This window comes from Cetorhinus maximus, chromosome 5 (assembly GCF_964194155.1).
Source record: "Cetorhinus maximus chromosome 5, sCetMax3.hap1.1, whole genome shotgun sequence".
Taxonomy (NCBI): domain Eukaryota; kingdom Metazoa; phylum Chordata; class Chondrichthyes; order Lamniformes; family Cetorhinidae; genus Cetorhinus; species Cetorhinus maximus.
The window spans coordinates 95,592,339-95,610,719 of NC_135883.1; the positions used below are offsets into that span (position 1 = coordinate 95,592,339).

The window sequence follows — 18,381 nt, forward strand, 5'->3', positions numbered from 1 at the left end:
ATGGGCGCATCAGCCAGGTGGCCTTTACATTTTTCAGGAAACCTCATCCACAGACGGGATGAGGTTTCTGTGATAAATTAAAATAAAAATAATTTTCTGTGCACAGCATTTTCATTACCCACATTTTCAGGTGACTGATTATGCAGCTTGGATGCCTTTTTCTGGTTTCTGTGAGCTATGTTTTAGGTTGTCCAGGTCTTCAGCTCCCTGAGGCAGCCCTCTGCCTTCAGGGAGCTTTCTGTGAGCGCTCCCTGGCACCCGCGCTGACTTCAGTTCTTGCCCTCCTCCTGCCCCCACCCTGGCAGCGCTGAGCCTTTCAGCTTGCATTTCACGCTGGCCGGCCATTAATTGGCCAGCCAGTGTGAAAGCGCAGTCGGGGGCTGATCCCTGGCAGCTCCCAGCCCGCCGATCGCACACACCCCCTGAACTAAAAATCCTGTCCTATAAGTTTTTCAATAATGTATTAGAATTCAATATGACACATGATGATGCACTTGCTTATACCTTTCAGTGTGAGATTGAAACATCCAAGCCTGTCCCCTGACAAAGAATCAGCTCCACACTGCAGTACAACTGCACTGGGCTGGTACATTTCCATCACCTTGGTCAAAATCTGCATTAGAAAATGAGACATAAGATGAGATGACCTTATTTGTTTTGCCACAATTATGATGAACGATTAATAAAACTGGCAGCACTTCGTACCAAACTGTAGTATATTTCTCAAAATGTTGCATCATCATTGCAGGCAAGTTTAATTAATTTCTAAATGAGGAAAAGAAAATTTAGAATACTTACTGGCTTAAATATCTGCTCGTAAGACTCATCATCAATTCCATCTCGCAGCGGAAAGTTAACAGCATAATATTTACCTTTCCCTGCACCTATGTCCTATACGTACAAGGCAAAAAAAAATGAATTCAGAGCCAATTTTGAGGCACAGTAATTACCGAATGCTGCACAAACATTAATATGGTGCAGGGAATATCAGGACCTTCAGGTTGTGTTTTCAGATATGTTCATGGCTTTAGATTGTCGCTTAATTTTTCCTTGGGTTTGCAACCTGCACTATAAATTTTATCTCTGGATCATTGGAACTCAAAACACATATATCCCTGTTAATTGTTAAGTTTTATGCTAATAGATTTGGACAATCTTACGCTATCCAGAGGTCAAACCATGAATATTTCTGTTTTCTCCTAGGCATCCCTCAGCCAGATAGTTTCTTTAAAAGGACTGCAGTCATTGGCTAACAAAGGTACTGTGTAGGCACAGCAGGTTAGAATAATGTATTTCATTTCTTGAACTCAAATTCAAAGTCTTTCCAAGCTGCCAGGATGAAAATGTCCTCAGATAATTGAGTTTCTTCATTTTTAAAAAGGGAAAAAAAATACCAGCTGCTATACCATTTCACCATCTGGCAGAATACATCACTACAACATAACCTGCTGGGCCATCACGACTGCAGATTGCAACTGAGTCTAAGACATCTGGCCAGTACCGCAAATCAAGGCAACAATTCCACACACAGCGAAGGGAAAAGGCTCTTTATTATGTAAATCACAGTTAAAAGTGTGGAACATTTTATGCATTAACCCTATCATATTTATTTTGGCATTAAATGGAACAAAGCCAAAAGTTGCTGAACTGTTTGAATGATTACCTATTAACTTGCTATTTCTTTAGAATCAAATCAATAATTAAAACATATGGGCAAAGATCAGAACAACCAAATTATACTGTCCTATAAACAAAGGGCTGGATTTTATGTGCCCCCTGTTTTCGCCACGGGGGCACACAAAATAGGGCGGGTGCCCACCCTACCCCCCCGCCCCTCAGCTCATCCCCATAACCTGGTAGGTGAGCGCCAAAAATTGGCAGACCGCCCACCATATTTAAATAAATAGTCAAGTCAATTGAGCTCGTTAACAAGCCAATTGACCCCAATAATAGACTGCCCATGTCACAATACAGTTGGCGTGGGCAGTTTGGTAGGATGGGCAGGCCAATTCTGTTGAAAAGATTTTAAAAGGTTGGGAAGGAAGGGGGTGGGTAATCCTTGTGCATCAGGGAAGGGAAGCCCACTATGATAGTATTGCCCCTTTCTTCCTACCGACTGGCTCTCCAAAACATGCCATCTCCACCCCCACGTTCCCCTCCCTAAGTTGGCTAAACCCTCTCCGCCCAATACCATGGACCTACCTGACTCTGGGACTGGGCCTTCTTGAGGCTGGTTGCAGTCCCGGCAGTGTTCACTAATGAGATTTTGGTGCTGCCGGGACTGGTGGAGCTACCAGCCAATCAGATTGGCTGGCAGCACTCGAGGCAGGACCTCCTCTCCAGTGAGGGGTGGAAGTCTCACTCTCAGGCAATTAAGCATGTTATGGCTGCAGGGCAGGTTGGTGTGGAGCACTTTGCTTCTGGAGGGGGATGTGGGGGGATGAACAAAGCCCAAAGAGTCTCAGCAGTTTGCTCCTGGTTTTACTTTTTGAATGTTATTGTTTAGAACAAAAAAAAGCCTAGCATTTTCTGCAAATTAATATCAGGTCTGAAAGATAGAAAACAGGTTATTATAAACACATATCTTCAGGCCCAAAGCAACAACATTGACAAATATAATCTTCGACTCCGTTGTGGTTTCTAACCGTTTACAATGTCTTCAACCTTTTCGGAAGGCCACTTCTGGGAATTTGAGTTGTTTCGAGTTATTAAAATAATATAACTTTTAAATTGAAGCTTGTATTTATGAACATCTTTCTTACTGAAATGAACACTCACCCGAAGATCACCTGTGCCAGGGAAATATTCACCATATTTATGGAATGAAACAGTCATCACACGGTCTGTTGTATAAAAAGCCTCTTCCACGCCATCTCCATGGTGGATATCAATATCAATATATAAAACTCTCTGATGATATCTGTGGAAATAGAACATATTCTCTTTAAGACTGCGCTTGCTGTAAATGAAATGTCCAAATGGGACACTTTCATCTTTTTAAATCACAGCCAAGTGTAAGGCATTTAGGAGGCATAATCTATGAATATGGTTGTATTTTTTCCATATGAATATTCTGCATTACTGCCTGAAACTTTAAAACAGCTGGCATTCAGTGAATATGTGTTTGGTGCAGAATTTCCCCTGCAGTTGTTCTCCAATCGTTTTCCTGATATCACTGGTGGGGATTTTGCTATAGCAAAATGTCTCCCAGGATGCCAGGTGAAGAAGAAAGCACACCACAAAATGAGCTGCTAACAGAACGAAATGGAAACAATCAAAACGGTACTTCCACAACAGGATATTTGGCTAATGAGAATTAGCTCAGAATATCAAGGGTGAAATTTAACTTCAGCGAGGACACAAAGGCATTGGCGGATCAGCCACCAGTTATATACGCCAATTTGCAAAATGCATAAAGAGGAAATTAAAGAGTCATTTAAACTAGGGAAAGGGAGTAAAGAATCAAGAGTTAATTAGAATAATTAACATAGAAATAAAGAATGCATCAAAAAGAATAGCATACAGAAGAAATAAAGGGACTAAAGCCAGAAAATCAGATCAACATAAACAGTATTATGAACAGGGAAACAACTGAAATACAGAAATGAAGGGTGTGGGCTTGGGCAAGTAAAGGAAAGGAGTAGCATTATATTTGAACAATAAAAAGTGCATGAATTGCAAAGTTGGAAATAAAACAGGGAAATTAGAAGCAACTTGATTTAATAGAACAACAGAAACTTGGCTGGATACTGTATGGAACAGAAAATAAACACATTGAATTATAATATCTTTTAGGAGAGACAGAAGAGGCAAGATAAAAATGGCAATATTGATGAAGAAGCGAATACATGCTATGGACAGGACTGATAAAGGAAAAAAAAATTAACTTCCATTTATCTAGTGCATTTCATGACCTCAGGATGTCCCAAAATGTTTTACAGCCATTGTATTCTGTTGAGCTGTAGTCACTGTTGTAATAAAAGGAAATGAGCCAACCAATTTGTACACAACATAGTCCCACAAAGAGCAAGAAAATAAATGGATAAAACATCTGCTTTAGATAAAAAACAGAAAACACTGAAAATATTCTGCAGGTCCGCCAGCATCTGTGGAGAGAGAAATAGAGTTAATGTTTCAGGTCAAATATTAACTCTTTTCTCTCTCCACGGATACTGCCAGACCTCCTGAGTATTTCTAACATTTCCATTTTTTATTTCAGATTTCCAGAATCTGCAGTATTTTGCTCTTGTATCATCTGCTTTAGATGTCAATTCAGAGATAAATGATACCCAGGCAACCGGGGGAATACCGCTGCTCTTCAAATAGTTACACAGAATCTTTTATGCCCAGATAAGAGGGCAAACAGATTTAACATTATGTCTGAAAGGCACCATCTCTGACAGTGCAGCTCTTCAATACTGAAGTGAGGTATACAGAAAGAAGGCACAGACTTTAATATGGTTAAAGATCAGTTAAATACAAGATGTTGTTACACTGGTTAGGCTGCATTATGACATTTCCCCCACCAATTGTTAGGAGGGAAACGAAGAGGAAATAAATATATATATTATATATATATATATATATATATTAGGAAGAAGAGTAGAAACAAATTATCATCCTACAAGGTTTTAATTACCTGCTCAATCTTTAAAGCAGAGGGACTAACTGAAGAAAAGGGAACAGAATTTCTAAAGTATGTACAGGATTCCTTCTTTAACATTATATTTGTATGCCTATGAAGGATAGGCAATGCTAGGTCTATTTGTGAGTAACAAAATGGATCAGATAGGTGAGTTACATGTGGGTATGCAGCTAGGGAGCTTTCATAATGTGATATGGTTAAAGAACTAAATGGACAAGAAAAAAGTTAGTACAACAACAACAGATTGGAATAGGGCAGATTTTGGAAAGATGAAGAATGAGCTAGCTGAGGTGAGATAGAAGGAGAAATTGACACACAAGAATGTTGATTACCAATAGGACAGTTTTATACAGACTGAAAAGCTGCAGAATAAATACATACCATTAAAAAAAGGAGACGGCTTCAAGTTTCAGGATGCTGTGAATAAATAAAGAGGTTAGAAACAAACTAAAATTGAAGAGGGCCTATGGGATCTATAGATATAAAAATGAGTGAATACGAAAAAATAAAGAAAAAAGTTAACTGAAGGATAAGGAGAGTAAAGAGGGAATATGAAAACAGAATCTCACAATATTAAAAAGAACAGTAACATATACAAATGCATCAGTGTAAAGAGAATTGTTAAATAAGGGTTCAGATCTGAGAGAAGATAAACAGAAATTGGCAAGGATATCCACAAATACTTTGCTTCAATATTCACAAAGAAAAAGGGTAGTGGGGTGGAGGTAAATCATGAACTGGTTAAAAGTGAGAAGAGGGATATTGGCATGACAAGTACTGGAGATATTATTTAAGATAAATGAGCAACAAGGGCTGGGACCAGAGGGAGACTGGAGGAAGTGGGATTATGGGTAGAGGCCTAGAGGTTATGTTAAGGGAATGGTGGCATAATGATGTTACTAGACTAGTAATCCAGAAGCCGAGACTAATGCTCCAGAGACATGAGTTTAAATCCCAACACAGAAGCTAGGAGAATTTACAGTCAAGTAAGCGATCTAATGAAATGCCACTGATAATGATCATGAAACTACAGGATTGTCACAAAAACCCTTTTGGTTCACAGATGCCCTTCAGGGAAGAAAATCTGCTGGCCTACATGTGACTTCAGACCAACAGAAATGTGGTTGACTCAACTGCCCACTGAAATGCCCTAACAATCCACTCAGTTGTATCAAACCTGTTGTTAGGATCTCTGTAGAGATCGTTAACTTTTCAAAAAATATGAATTTCTAGCTACTAGCGGAAAGGCTGACATGATGAGATTTCACATTTGATGACTTTTACTGTAACAAAAGGCTAAAAAGCACTTTTACTAAGCACTATCTTTGTAAGCGACTTACACTTTAAACCACAGAAGAGAACATTCCCCTTTTACTTTTTGCACAACCAAAAACACACTTCGCAGATATACTTTTCACTGTCTTTTAAGTAGACATTTAATTCTCCTGGAACCAGTCTAAGGTGATTCTTAGCACCTGAGGGTTTACTTCTGTTCCTTTCCTTTCTCAGTTTAGGAACTTTTAATCTCAGAACTGTCTTTTACAGTGAGGTTTTCCCCCAGGGATTCTTCCTCTTGCGCAAGCTAGACAAGTCTTCCAGCCTTATTTTAACTCCTCATGAATTTATGAATTTGGTCTTTCACTCGCATGTGAGCTCCCACCTGCACTTTTTTGTGGTGAATCTTAATGTCTTATTGCATCTAGCTGCTTTCCCTCTTCTGGATCCTGGCAGACTAACCTTGTTTGAGTTTTTAAGGATATCTTAGACCTTTTCCCTCTCAAAGCCCACCTCCATGGCAACGTGAATCACATGGAACTTGTATCCAGGTAGAAATGCTGATTAGCTATCCTTGAGGCCCCAACCCTCTTTCATCTTGGAGCTAAATGTTCAGTTTTAAACATAACTGTTTACAACTGCACATTCTTAACATTTGCTTGGGGCTTTGGAGACTCTCAGTCGGTCCATCATTAGCATACAGGCTACTGCCATTATCTATAAATACCTTGCCCCCTTTAATCTCTGACCACCCAGACTTACTGTCAGGCAGACTTCAGAACAGGTCACATGACCCCCTTCATTTTACCTTAAATTAAAGGCACAGTTTCAAACATAACAACCTTATAAACATATTGCCGTTTGGTAGTACAGGACTTGAGCATTGCTGAGAAAAAGAGACATGCTGTCAAAGCTTTTCATGCACTCATCAGGACAGATTCACAAGAATACCAATTGTAAAGAGAACAACAACTTATACTGCATGAGAAGAGAGTGCTGATTGGTTGGCAAGTGGAATCTGATTAGTAGAGGCGTTACCATGGAGAATGCACCAGGGAACAGTTAACTGCCAAGTTTTTGTTTAAATTCAAACCAGGCAGGTCGACTTTGATTGGTCAAGGCATTGTCAGGGGAATGAACCAGGGAATTGCTGGCCCCCAAGTTTTAGTTGAAAAAGGCACGATGCGTGGACGTGTGATAAGTAGCAAGCAACGCTCATGCCACACAAGTGGCAGACAGCACCATCTCCAAGAAGAGAGAATCTAGCCATCTGCCCTTGACATTCAAAGAAATTACCATTGTTAAATCCCACACTATCAACATCCTGGGCTTACCATTGACCAAAAACTGAACTGGATCAGCCATTTAAATACAGTGATCAAAAAGGCAGGTCAGAGGCTGGGAATTCCGATACAAGTAACTCATATACTTACTCCCCAGAGCCTTCCCACCATCTACAAGGCACAAGTCAGGCATATGATGGAATACTCTCCACTTGCCTGGATGAGTGCAGATCCAACAGCACTCAAGAAGCTCAACAGCATCCAAGGCGAAGGAGCTTGCTTGATTAGCACCCCATCCACCACTTTAAACATTTATTCCCTCCACCACTAACTAACTGGCTAGCTAAGGAAGTTAAAGATAGTATCAAATTGAAACAAAAAGCGTATAATCCCACAAAGATGAATGGCAGGTCAGAAGACTGAACAGAATATAAGGAACAGCAAAGAATGACTAAAAGATTATTAAGGAGGGAGAAATTAGAGTATGAGAGCAAGCTGGCTAGAAATATAAAAACACATAGTAAGAGTTCCATAGGTATTTAACAAGGAAAAGGAGAAATAAAGTGAATGTTGGTCCATTAGAGAGTGATTCTGGAGAATTAATAATGGGAAATAAGGAAATGGCGGATGAACTGAACAGATATTTTGCACCTGTCTTCACTGTAGAGGATATAAATCACATCCCAGAAATAACTGTGAATCAGGAGGTGAAAGTGAGGGAGAAGCTTAAAACAATTACAATCACCAGAAAATTATTAGAACTAAAAGCTGACAAGTCCCCAGGTCCTGATGGACTTCATCCTAGAGTCTTAAAATAAGTGGCTGCTGAGATAGTAGGTGCATTGGATTTAATTTTCCAAAATTCTCTAGATTCTGGAAAGGTCCCATCAGATTGGAAAATAGCAGTTTTGGTCTCCTTATTTAAGAAAGGATATGAATGCGTAAGCAGCAGTTCAGAGAAGGGTCACTCGACTGATACCTGGGATTGGGGTCTTATCTTATGAGGAAAAGTTGGGGGCTGGGCCTTTATCTACTGGAGTTTAGAAGAATGAGAGGTGATCTTATTGAAACATATAAGATTCTGAAGGGACTTGACAGGGTGGATGCTGAAAGGATGTTTCCCCTTGAGACTAGAGTTAGAGGACACAATTTAAAAATACGGGGTCTCCCACTCAAACACAGAAACATAGAAACTAGGAGCTGGAGTAGGCAATTCGGCCCTTCAAGCCTGCTCCACTATTCATTATGATCATGGCTGATCATCCAACTCAATAGCCTACTCCCACTTTCTTCCCATATCCTTTGATCCCTTTTGCCCCAAGAGCTATACCTATCTCCTTCTTGAAAACATACAATGTTTTGGCCTCAACTACTTTCTGTGGTAACAAATTCCACAGGCTCATCACTCTCTGAGTGAAGAAATTTCTCCTCATCTCAGTCCTAAATGGTCTACCCTGTATCCTCAGATTGTGACCCCTGGTTCTGGACTCCCCCACCAACGGGACCATCCTTCCTGCATCTACCCTGTCTAGTCCTGTTAGAATTTTATAGGTTTCTATGAGATCCCCCCTCATTCTTCTGAACTCCAGCAAATGTAATCCTAACCGACTCAATCTCTCCTCATATGTCAGTCCTGCCATTCCAGGAATCAATCCGGTAAACCTTCGCTGCACTCCATCTAGTATATCCTTCCTCAGATAAGGAGGCCAAAACTGCACACAATATTCCAGGTGTGGTCTCACCAAGGCCCTGAATAATTGCAGCAAGACATCCCTGCTCCTGTACTCGAATCCTCTCACTATGATGGCCAACAAACATTTGCCTTCTTTACTGCCTGCTGCACCTGCATGCTTACCTTCAGTGATTCAGATAATAATCTGCCTTCTTCTTTTTGCTACCAAAGTGGATAACCTCACATTTATCCACATTATACTGCATCTGCCATGCATTTGCCCACTCACTCAGCTTGTCTAAATCACACTGAAGCATCTCTGCATCCTCCTCACAGCTCACCCTCCCACCCAACTTTGTGTAATCTGCAAATTTGGAGACATTTAGTTCTCTTTAATATATATTGTGAATAACTGGGGTCCCAGCACTAGTCACTGCCTGCCATTTGGAAAAAGACCCGTTTACTCTTTGTTTCCTGTCTGCAAACCATTTTTCTATCCATCTCAATACACTACCCCCAATCCCATGCGCTTTAATTTTACATGCCAATCTCATATGTGGGACTTTGTCGAAAACCTTCTGAAAGTCCAAATAAACCACATCCACTGGCTCCCCCTCATCAACTCTACTAGTTACATCCTCGAAAAAATTCCAGTAGATTTGTCAAGCATGATTCCCCTTTCATAAATCCATGTTGACTCTGTCCAATTCTGCCACTGTTTTCCACGTGCTCAGCTATTAACTCTTTTATAATGGACTCTAGAATTTTCCCCACTACCAACTTCAGGCTGACTGGTCTATAATTCCGTTTTCTCTCTACCTCCCTTTTTAATGAGTGGGGTTACATTAGCTGCCCTCCAATCTGTAGGAACTGTTCCAGAGTCTACAGAATCTCGGAAGATGACCACCAATGCATCCACTATTTCTCGGGCCACTTCCTTAAGTACTCCGGGATGTAGATTATCAGGCCCTGGGGATGTATCGGCCTTCAATCCCATCAATTTCCCCAACATCATTTCCCTACTAATATTGATTTCTTTCAGTTCCTCCATCTCACTAAACCCTGTGTTCCCCAACATTTCTGGTATGTTATTTGTGTCCTCCTTTGTGAAGACAGAACCAAAGTATGTATTCAGTTGGTCAGCCATTTCTTTGTTCCCCATTATAAATTCCCCTGTTTCTGACTGTAAGGGACCTACATTTGTCTTCACCAATCTTTTTCTCTTCACATACCTATAGAAACTTTCACAGTCAGTTTTTATGTTCCCTGCAAGCTTACTCTCGCACTCTATTTTCCCCTTCTTAATCAATCCCTTGGTCTTCCTTTGCTGAATTCTAAGCTTCTCCCATTCCACAGGTCTGTTGTTTTTTTCTGTCCAATTTGTATGCCTCTTCCTTGGATCTAATACTATCTCTAATTTCTCTTGTAAGCCATGGTTTGGCCACCTTTCCTGTTTTACTTTTGCACCAGACAGGAATAGACAATTGTTGCAGTTCACCCATGCACTCTTTGAATGTTTGCCATTGCCTATCCACCGTCATCCCTTTTAGTAACGTTTCCCAATCCATCATAGCCAACTCGTGCCTCATACCATCGTAGCTTCCTTTACTAAGATTCAGGACCCTAGTCTCAGAATCAACTACGTCACTCTCCATCTTGATGAAGAATTCTATCATATTATGGTCACTCATCCCCAAGGGACCTCGCACAACTAGATTGCCAATTATTCCTTTCTCATTACACAATACCCAGTCTAGGATGGCCTGTTCTCTAGCTGGTTCCTCAACCTATTGGCCCATAAAACCATCCCATATACACTCCAGGAATTCCTCCTCTACAGTACTGTTACTAATTTGATTTGCCCAATCTATATGCATATTAAAGTCACCCATAATTACACATGGTCCTTGATTGCAAGCGTCTCTAATTTCCTGTTTAATGCCATTCCCAACATCACCACTACAGTTTGGGGGTCTATATACAACCCCCACTAACGTTTTTTGCCCCTTGGTGTTTCTCAGGTCTACCCATAGATTCCACATAGTCGGATCTAATATCTTTCCTCACTATTGCGTTAATTTCCTCTTTAACCGGCAATGCAACTCCATCGCCTTTTCATTTTTGTCTGTCCTTCCTAAATACCGAATACCACTGGATGTTCAGTTCCCATCCCTGGTCAACCCGCAGCCATGTCTCCATAATCCCGACTATATCACACCTGTTTACATCTATTTGCGCGGTTAATTCATCCACTTTATTCTAAATGCTCCTCGCGTTAAGGCACAAAGCCTTAAGGCTTGTCTTTTTAACATTACTTGTCCCGTTCCCACTATTTTTCACTGAGGCCCTGTTTGATTCTTGCCCTTGATTTCTCTGCCTATCACTTTTCTTATTCCCCTTTCTGTCTTCTGTTCTTGTCCTTGATTCCGCTTCCTCTGACTCCTTGCATAGGTTCCCATCCCCGTGCCATTTTAGTTTAAACCCTCCCCAACCACTCTAGCAAATGTTCCCCCTAGGACATCAGTCCCGGTCCTGCCCAGGTGTAACCGTCCACTGTGTACTGGTCCCACCTCCTCCAGAACCGGTCCCAATGTCCCAGGAATCTGAAACCCTCCCCCTCACACCAACTCTTCAGCTACGTATTCATCCAATATATCCTGCTATTTCTACCCTGGCTAGCATGTGGCACTGGTAGTAATCCTGAGATCACTAGCTTTGAGGTCCTACTTTTCAACTTACTTCCTAACTCCCTATATTCTGCTTTTGGGACCTCATCCCTTTTTTTACCTATGTACGTTGTTTGTACCAATGTGTACCACGACCACTGGCTGTTCACCCTCTTCCTTCAGAATGTCCTGTAGCCGCTCTGAGACATCCTTGACCCTAGCACCAGGGAAGCAACATACCATCCTGGAGTCTCGTTTGCGGCCCCTTATAATTGAATTCCCTATAACTATTGCATTCCCACACATTTTTACTCCTCCCCTGTGCAGCAGAGCCAACCACGGTGCAACCAATTTGGCTGTTGCTGCTTTCCCCTGAGAGGCCATTCCCCTCAACAGTATCCAAAGCGGTATATCTGTTTTGCAGGGGAATAGCCACAGGAGATTCCTGAACTGCCTGTCTAGTCCTCTTGCTCTGCCTGGTGGTCACCCATTCCCTTCCTGCCTGTGGACTCTTAGCCTGCGGTGTGACTACTTCTCTATTCGTGCTATCCACGATACTCTCCGCCTCGTGGATGCTCCACAGCGTCCCCAGCCGCCGCTCCAGCTCCGAAATCCAAGCTTCCAGGAGCTGCAGCTGCAGACACTTCCTGCACACATGCTGGCCTCGGGCACTGGAAATGTTCCCGGCTGCCCACATAGAGCAGGAGGAGCACACCACAGCTTTGAGCTCTCTTGCCATGACTTACCTCTTTAAATTAAATTAAACCTTTTTGAAGATACTTAATATCAAATAATATCAATTACTCTCGGGCCCTTCTTCTCTGCTACTCGTTGTTACAGAATATAGCCCTTACGAGCGATGAACCACAAAATAAGACCTTAAAAACTATAAGCAATAAAAGTAGTAAATGCTTACCCGGCCGTACTTATGATACTCAATGGATCACCTTGTTCCCACCTCACCGAACTCCCTCAGTCACCCCCTGTTCTCCCAGCTTCTCTTCACCTCCCGACTCCTTTTGCGCTTCTCATCAACTCCCGACTCCTCTCGATCTGCTTTTCGACTCCCGACACCTCTCGTGCTCCTTATCGGCTCCCGACACCTCTCGCGCTCCTTATCGGCTCCCGACACCTCTCGCGCTCCTTATCGGCTCCCGACACCTCTCGCGCTCCTTATCAACTCCCGACACTCTCGCGCTTCTCTTCGGCTCCCGGCTCCTCTCGCGCTTCTCTTCGGCTCCCGACACCTCTCGCGCTCCTCTTCGGCTCCCGACACCTCTCGCGCTCCTCTTCGGCTCCCGACACCTCTCGCGCTCCTCTTCGGCTCCCGACACCTCTCGCGCTCCTCTTCGGCTCCCGACACCTCTCGCGCTCCTCTTCGGCTCCCGACACCTCTCGCGCTCCTTTTCGGCTCCCGGCTCCTCTCGCGCTCCTTTTCGGCTCCCGGCTCCTCTCGCGCTCCTTATCGGCTCCCGGCTCCTCTCGCGCTTCTCTTCGGCTCCCGGCTCCTCTCGCGCTTCTCTTCGGCTCCCGGCTCCTCTCGCGCTTCTCTTCGGCTCCCGGCTCCTCTCGCGCTTCTCTTCGGCTCCCGGCTCCTCTCGCGCTTCTCTTCGGCTCCCGGCTCCTCTCGCGCTTCTCTTCGGCTCCCGGCTCCTCTCGCGCTTCTCTTCGGCTCCCGGCTCCTCTCGCGCTTCTCTTCGGCTCCCGGCTCCTCTCGCGCTTCTCTTCGGCTCCCGGCTCCTCTCGCGCTTCTCTTCGGCTCCCGGCTCCTCTCGCGCTGCTCTTCGGCTCCCGGCTCCTCTCGCGCTGCTCTTCGGCTCCCGGCTCCTCTCGCGCTGCTCTTCGACTCCCGGCTCCTCTCGCGCTTCTCTTCGACTCCCGGCTCCTCTCGAGCTTCTCTTCGACTCCCGGCTCCTCTCGCGCTTCTCTTCGACTCTCGGCTCCTCTCGTGCTTCTCTTCAACTCCCGACTCCTCTCGCACTTCTCTTCAACTCCTCTCGCACTCCTCTTCCAAGTTCTCCAAGATGGAGATGAGAAGAAATTTTCTCTCAGAAGGTTGAGGAGGTAGTGTTATTGAATATTTTTAAGACAAAGGTAGGTAGATTCTTGACTAACAAGGGAATCAAATGTTATTAGGAGTAGGTGGAATGTGAAGTTGAGGCCACAATCAGATCAGCCATGATCTTATTGAATGGTGAAGCAGGCTTGAGGGGCCAAATGGCCCACTCCTGCTCCTAATTCCTATGTTCCTATGTGCCACTAACATATAGTGGTAACAGTCGGTACCATCAACAATATACACTGCAACAACTTGCCAAACCTCCTTCGAAAACACCTTCCAAACATGCAACCTCTACCACCTAGAGAACAAGGGCAGCAGACGCATTGGAACACCACAACCTGCAAGTCCCCCCTCCAAGTCACGGCCCATTCTGACTTGGAATTACATCGCTATTCCTTCACTGTTGCTGGGTCAAAATTCTGGAACTCACTCCCAAAAAGCACTGTGGGTGCATGAATACCACATGGGCAGCAGTGATTTAAGAAGACAGCACACCGTCACCTGCTTAAGGGCAAGTACGTACGGGCAGTAAATGTTGGCCATGCCTGCAATGCTCACATCTCAAGGACAAATAATAAAAAAAAAGAGGATGGGCAATGTAATACCTATTTTCAAAAAAGGAGAAAGAACTAATTAGAGTAAATGCAGTAATTGCAATTATTTGGGGTAGGTAAAATTTTGGAATCACTAAAAATGAAATTGTCAAATACCTAATGAAGAGGAAGTAACAGAAGCAACCAACATGGACATCAGAAAAGAAGATCATATTTGACAAAAATAAAAGCTCTCTTAAGGAGGATATGGGGAATGGAAAAATGTAGTGATGTGGTGACCAAGAACTGTCAGAAAGCCTTTGACAAAGTTATTACACAGGGGAATATTGAAAAAGATTAAGTGGCGTGGAATTCGAGCAAAAGGATCTAACCGAATTAAAAACTGGTTAGAAGGGAGACTAAAACTTGCAGGCAGTTCTCAAGAGTGGTTAGAAGTGGGTAGCAATGTTCCACAGTACTGTTTGGGACTGATTCTGTTCATTGTCTGTATCAATAATTCAAATGTAAGGCTAGTTAGAATGGTATTCAAACTTGCATTGAATACTGAAATAGAAGGTACAGTAAATAATTGTGAAAACCAAAGGAAGCTGCAAAAGGATACTGATAAGGTAGGGATATGGAAGCAAGGTGGGCCCATGGAATGCGTGAAGGATAAACAATAGCAAAGGTTGGGTGGGCCATGTGACGGTTTTAATGTCGGTATGTTACGTCATGTGTACTCTGCCCAAAAGCATGTCCTTGGCTCATTGTCTGCTGATGCTTCATCCTGAGCTGTTATCTTTGCAGTTTTTAATTCGTGGTGGTTTGCCATTTCTTGCACTCTCAGGGGTAGGGCAAGGAGACAGGTCCCAAGTCTAAAACAGAATTACCTGGAAAAACTCAGCAGGTCTGGCAGCATCGGTGGAGAAGAAAAGAGTCGACGTTTCGAGACCACATGACCCTTCAACAGAACTGAGTATAGTTAGGAGAGGGGTGAAATATAAGCTGGTTTAAGGTGGGGGGCAGGGGGAGAGAAGTTGAGGGTGGGGTGGTTGTAGGGACAAGCAAGCAGTGATAGGAGCAGATAATCAAAAGATGTCACAGACAAAAGAATCAAAGAGATGTTGAAGGTGGTGATATTATCTAAGAAAATGTGCTAATTAAGAATGGATGGCAGGACACTCAAGGTACAGCTCTAGTGGGGTTGGGGTGGAAAGACTGACAAGGTATTAGTTGTAGATTTAAAAATAATGGAAATAGGTGGGAAAAGAAAAATCTATATAAATTATTGAAAAAAACAAAAGGGAGGGGAAAGAAACGGGGTGGGGATGGGGGGAGGGAGTTTAAGATCTAAAGTTGTTGAATTCAATATTCAGCCCGGAAAGCTGTAAAGTGCCTAGTTGGAAGATGAGGTGCTGTTCCTCCAGTTTGCGTTGGGCTTCACTGGAACAACGCAGCAAGCCAAGGACAGACATGTGGGCAAGAGAGCAGGGTGGAGTGTTAAAATGGCAAGCGACAGGGAGGTTTGGGTCTTTCTTGCGGACAGACCGCAGGTGTTCTGCAAAGCGGTCGCCCAGTTTGCGTTTGGTCTCTCCAATGTAGAGGAGACCGAATTGGGAGCAACGAATGCAGTAGACTAAGTTAGGGGAAATGCAAGTGAAATGCTCAATTTCTCTGCTCCTCTCACCCATTCTAATCTGTCTCTCTCTGAACTTATTGCACTCCGTTCTCTCAGGTCCAACCCCAACATTGTCATCAAACCCGCTGACAAGGGTGGTGCTGTTGTTGTCTGGCGCACTGACCTCTACCTCGTGGAGGCTGAGCGTCAACTCGCAGACACTTCCTCCTACCTCTCCCTGGACCATGACCCCACCACGGAACATCAAGCCATTGTTTCCAGGACTGTCACTGACCTCATCTCCTCTGGAGATCTTCCTCCCACAGCTTCCAACCTCACAGTGGCCCAACCTCGGATGGCCCACTTCTACCTCCTACCCAAAATCCACAAACAGAACTGTCGCGGCAGACCGATCATGTCAGCCTGTTCCTGCCCCACGGAACTCATTTCTCGTTATCATGACTCCCTTCTCTCTCCCCTTGTCCAGTCCCTTCCCACCTATATCCGTGATTCCTCTGACACCTTACGTCACATCAACAATTTCCAGTTCCCTGGCCCCAACCGCTTCCTCTTCACCATGGATGTCCAATCCCTCTACACCTCCATCCCCCACCAGGATGGTCTGAGGGCCCTTAGCTTCTTCCTTGAACAGAGGCCCCAACAATCCCCATCCACCACTACTCTCCTCCGTCTGGCTGAACTTGTTCTCACACTGAACAATTTCTCCTTTAACTCCTCTCACTTCCTCCAAATTAAAGGTGTGGCTATGGGTACCCGCATGGGCCCCAGCTATGCCTGTCTCTTTATGGGGTATGTGGAACATTCCTTGTTCCAGTCCTACTCCGGCCCCCTCCCACAACTCTTTCTCCGGTACATCGATGATTACTTCGGTGCTGCTTCATGCTCTCGTCGGGACCTGGAAAAATTTATTAATTTTGCTTCCAATCTGCACCCCTCCATCATTTTCACATGGCCCATCTCTGACACTTCTCTTCCCTTCCTTGACCTCTCTGTCTCAATTTTGATGATAGACTGTCCACCAATATCCATTACAAGCGTACCGACTCCCACAGCTACCTCGACTACAGCTCCTCACACCCCGCTTCCTGTAAGGACTCCATTCCATTCTCTCAGTTCCTTCGCCTGCGTCGCATCTGTTCTGATGATGCTACCTTCAAAAACAGTTCCTCTGACATGTCCTCCTTCTTCCTTAACCGAGGTTTTCCACCCACGGTCGTTGACAGGGCCCTCAACCGTGTCCGGCCCATCTCCCGCGCATCCGCCCTCACGCCTTCTCCTCCCTCCCAGAAACATGATAGGGTCCCCCTTGTCCTCACTTATCACCCCACCAGCCTCTGCATTCAAAGGATCATCCTCCGCCATTTCTGCCAACTCCAGCATGATGCCACCACCAAACACATCTTCCCTTCACCCCCCCGGCGGCATTCTGTAGGGATCGTTCCCTCCGGGACACCCTGGTCCACTCCTCCATCACCCCCTACTCCTCAACCCCCACCTATGGCACCTCCCCATGCCCACGCAGAAGATGCAACACCTGCCCCTTCACTTCCTCTCTCCTCACCGTCCAAGGGCCCAAACACTCCTTTCAAGTGAAGCAGCATTTCACTTGCATTTCCCCTAACTTAGTCTACTGCATTCGTTGCTCCCAATGCGGTCTCCTCTACATTGGAGAGACCAAATGCAAACTGGGCGACCGCTTTGCAGAACACCTGCGGTCTGTCCGCAAGAAAGACCCAAACCTCCCTGTCGCTTGCCATTTTAACACTCCACCCTGCTCTCTTGCCCACATGTCTGTCCTTGGCTTGCTGCGTTGTTCCAGTGAAGCCCAACGCAAACTGGAGGAACAGCACCTCATCTTCCAACTAGGCACTTTACAGCCTTCCGGGCTGAATATTGAATTCAACAACTTTAGATCTTAAACTCACTCCCCCCATCCCCACCCCGTTTCTTTCCCCTCCCTTTTGTTTTTTTCAATAATTTATATAGATTTTTCTTTTCCCACCTATTTCCATTATTTTTAAATCTACAACTAATACCTTGTCAGTCTTTCCACCCCAACCCCACTAGAGCTGTACCTTGAGTGTCCTGCCATCCATTCTTAATTAGCACATTTTCTTAGATAATATCACCACCTTCAACATCTCTTTGATCCTTTTGTCTGTGACATCTTTTGATTATCTGCTCCTATCACTGCTTGCTTGTCCCTACAACCACCCCACCCTCAACTTCTCTCCCCCTGCCCCCCACCTTAAACCAGCTTACATTTCACCCCTCTCCTAACTATACTCAGTTCTGTTGAAGGGTCATGTGGTCTCGAAACGTCGACTCTTTTCTTCTCCACCGATGCTGCCAGACCTGCTGAGTTTTTCCAGGTAATTCTGTTTTTGTTTTGGATTTCCAGCATCCGCAGTAGTTTTTTGTTTAGGTCCCACGTCTACCTCAGTTGGAACAGGAACGGAACCCATGCTGCTGGCGTTATTCTGAACCACATGCTAGCTATCTAGCCAACTGAACTAACCAGACCCTGTTTAATGTTGTATTTCTATATAATTTTATGCCTGTTCCTAGCAATTTTAAAAGTACAAAATATGTACAGATACCGTCTT

The 18,381-nt window shown here is 44.2% G+C and overlaps 2 protein-coding genes across 7 annotated transcripts in view; one reads left to right on the plus strand and one right to left on the minus strand.

Annotated features, from left to right (window-relative positions):
- Positions 1–18,381, minus strand: part of LOC144680809 (histone deacetylase 2) — an 83,504-nt gene that overhangs the window by 21,975 nt on the left and 43,148 nt on the right. For all 6 annotated transcript variants that reach the window (XM_078542217.1, XM_078542214.1, XM_078542213.1 and 3 more), the window contains 3 exons: positions 2,779–2,920; positions 799–891; positions 505–613 (listed from right to left, as the gene is read on the minus strand). In XM_078542217.1, the coding sequence (XP_078398343.1) occupies positions 505–613; positions 799–891; positions 2,779–2,920 (344 nt within the window). The remainder of the gene's footprint in view (positions 1–504; positions 614–798; positions 892–2,778; positions 2,921–18,381) is intronic.
- Positions 11,005–13,601, plus strand: LOC144680414 (uncharacterized). Its single transcript, XM_078541381.1, has 2 exons — positions 11,005–11,404; positions 11,475–13,601. The coding sequence occupies exon 2, from the start codon at positions 12,480–12,482 to the stop codon at positions 13,599–13,601; it is 1,122 nt and encodes a 373-aa protein (XP_078397507.1). The 5' UTR covers positions 11,005–11,404; positions 11,475–12,479.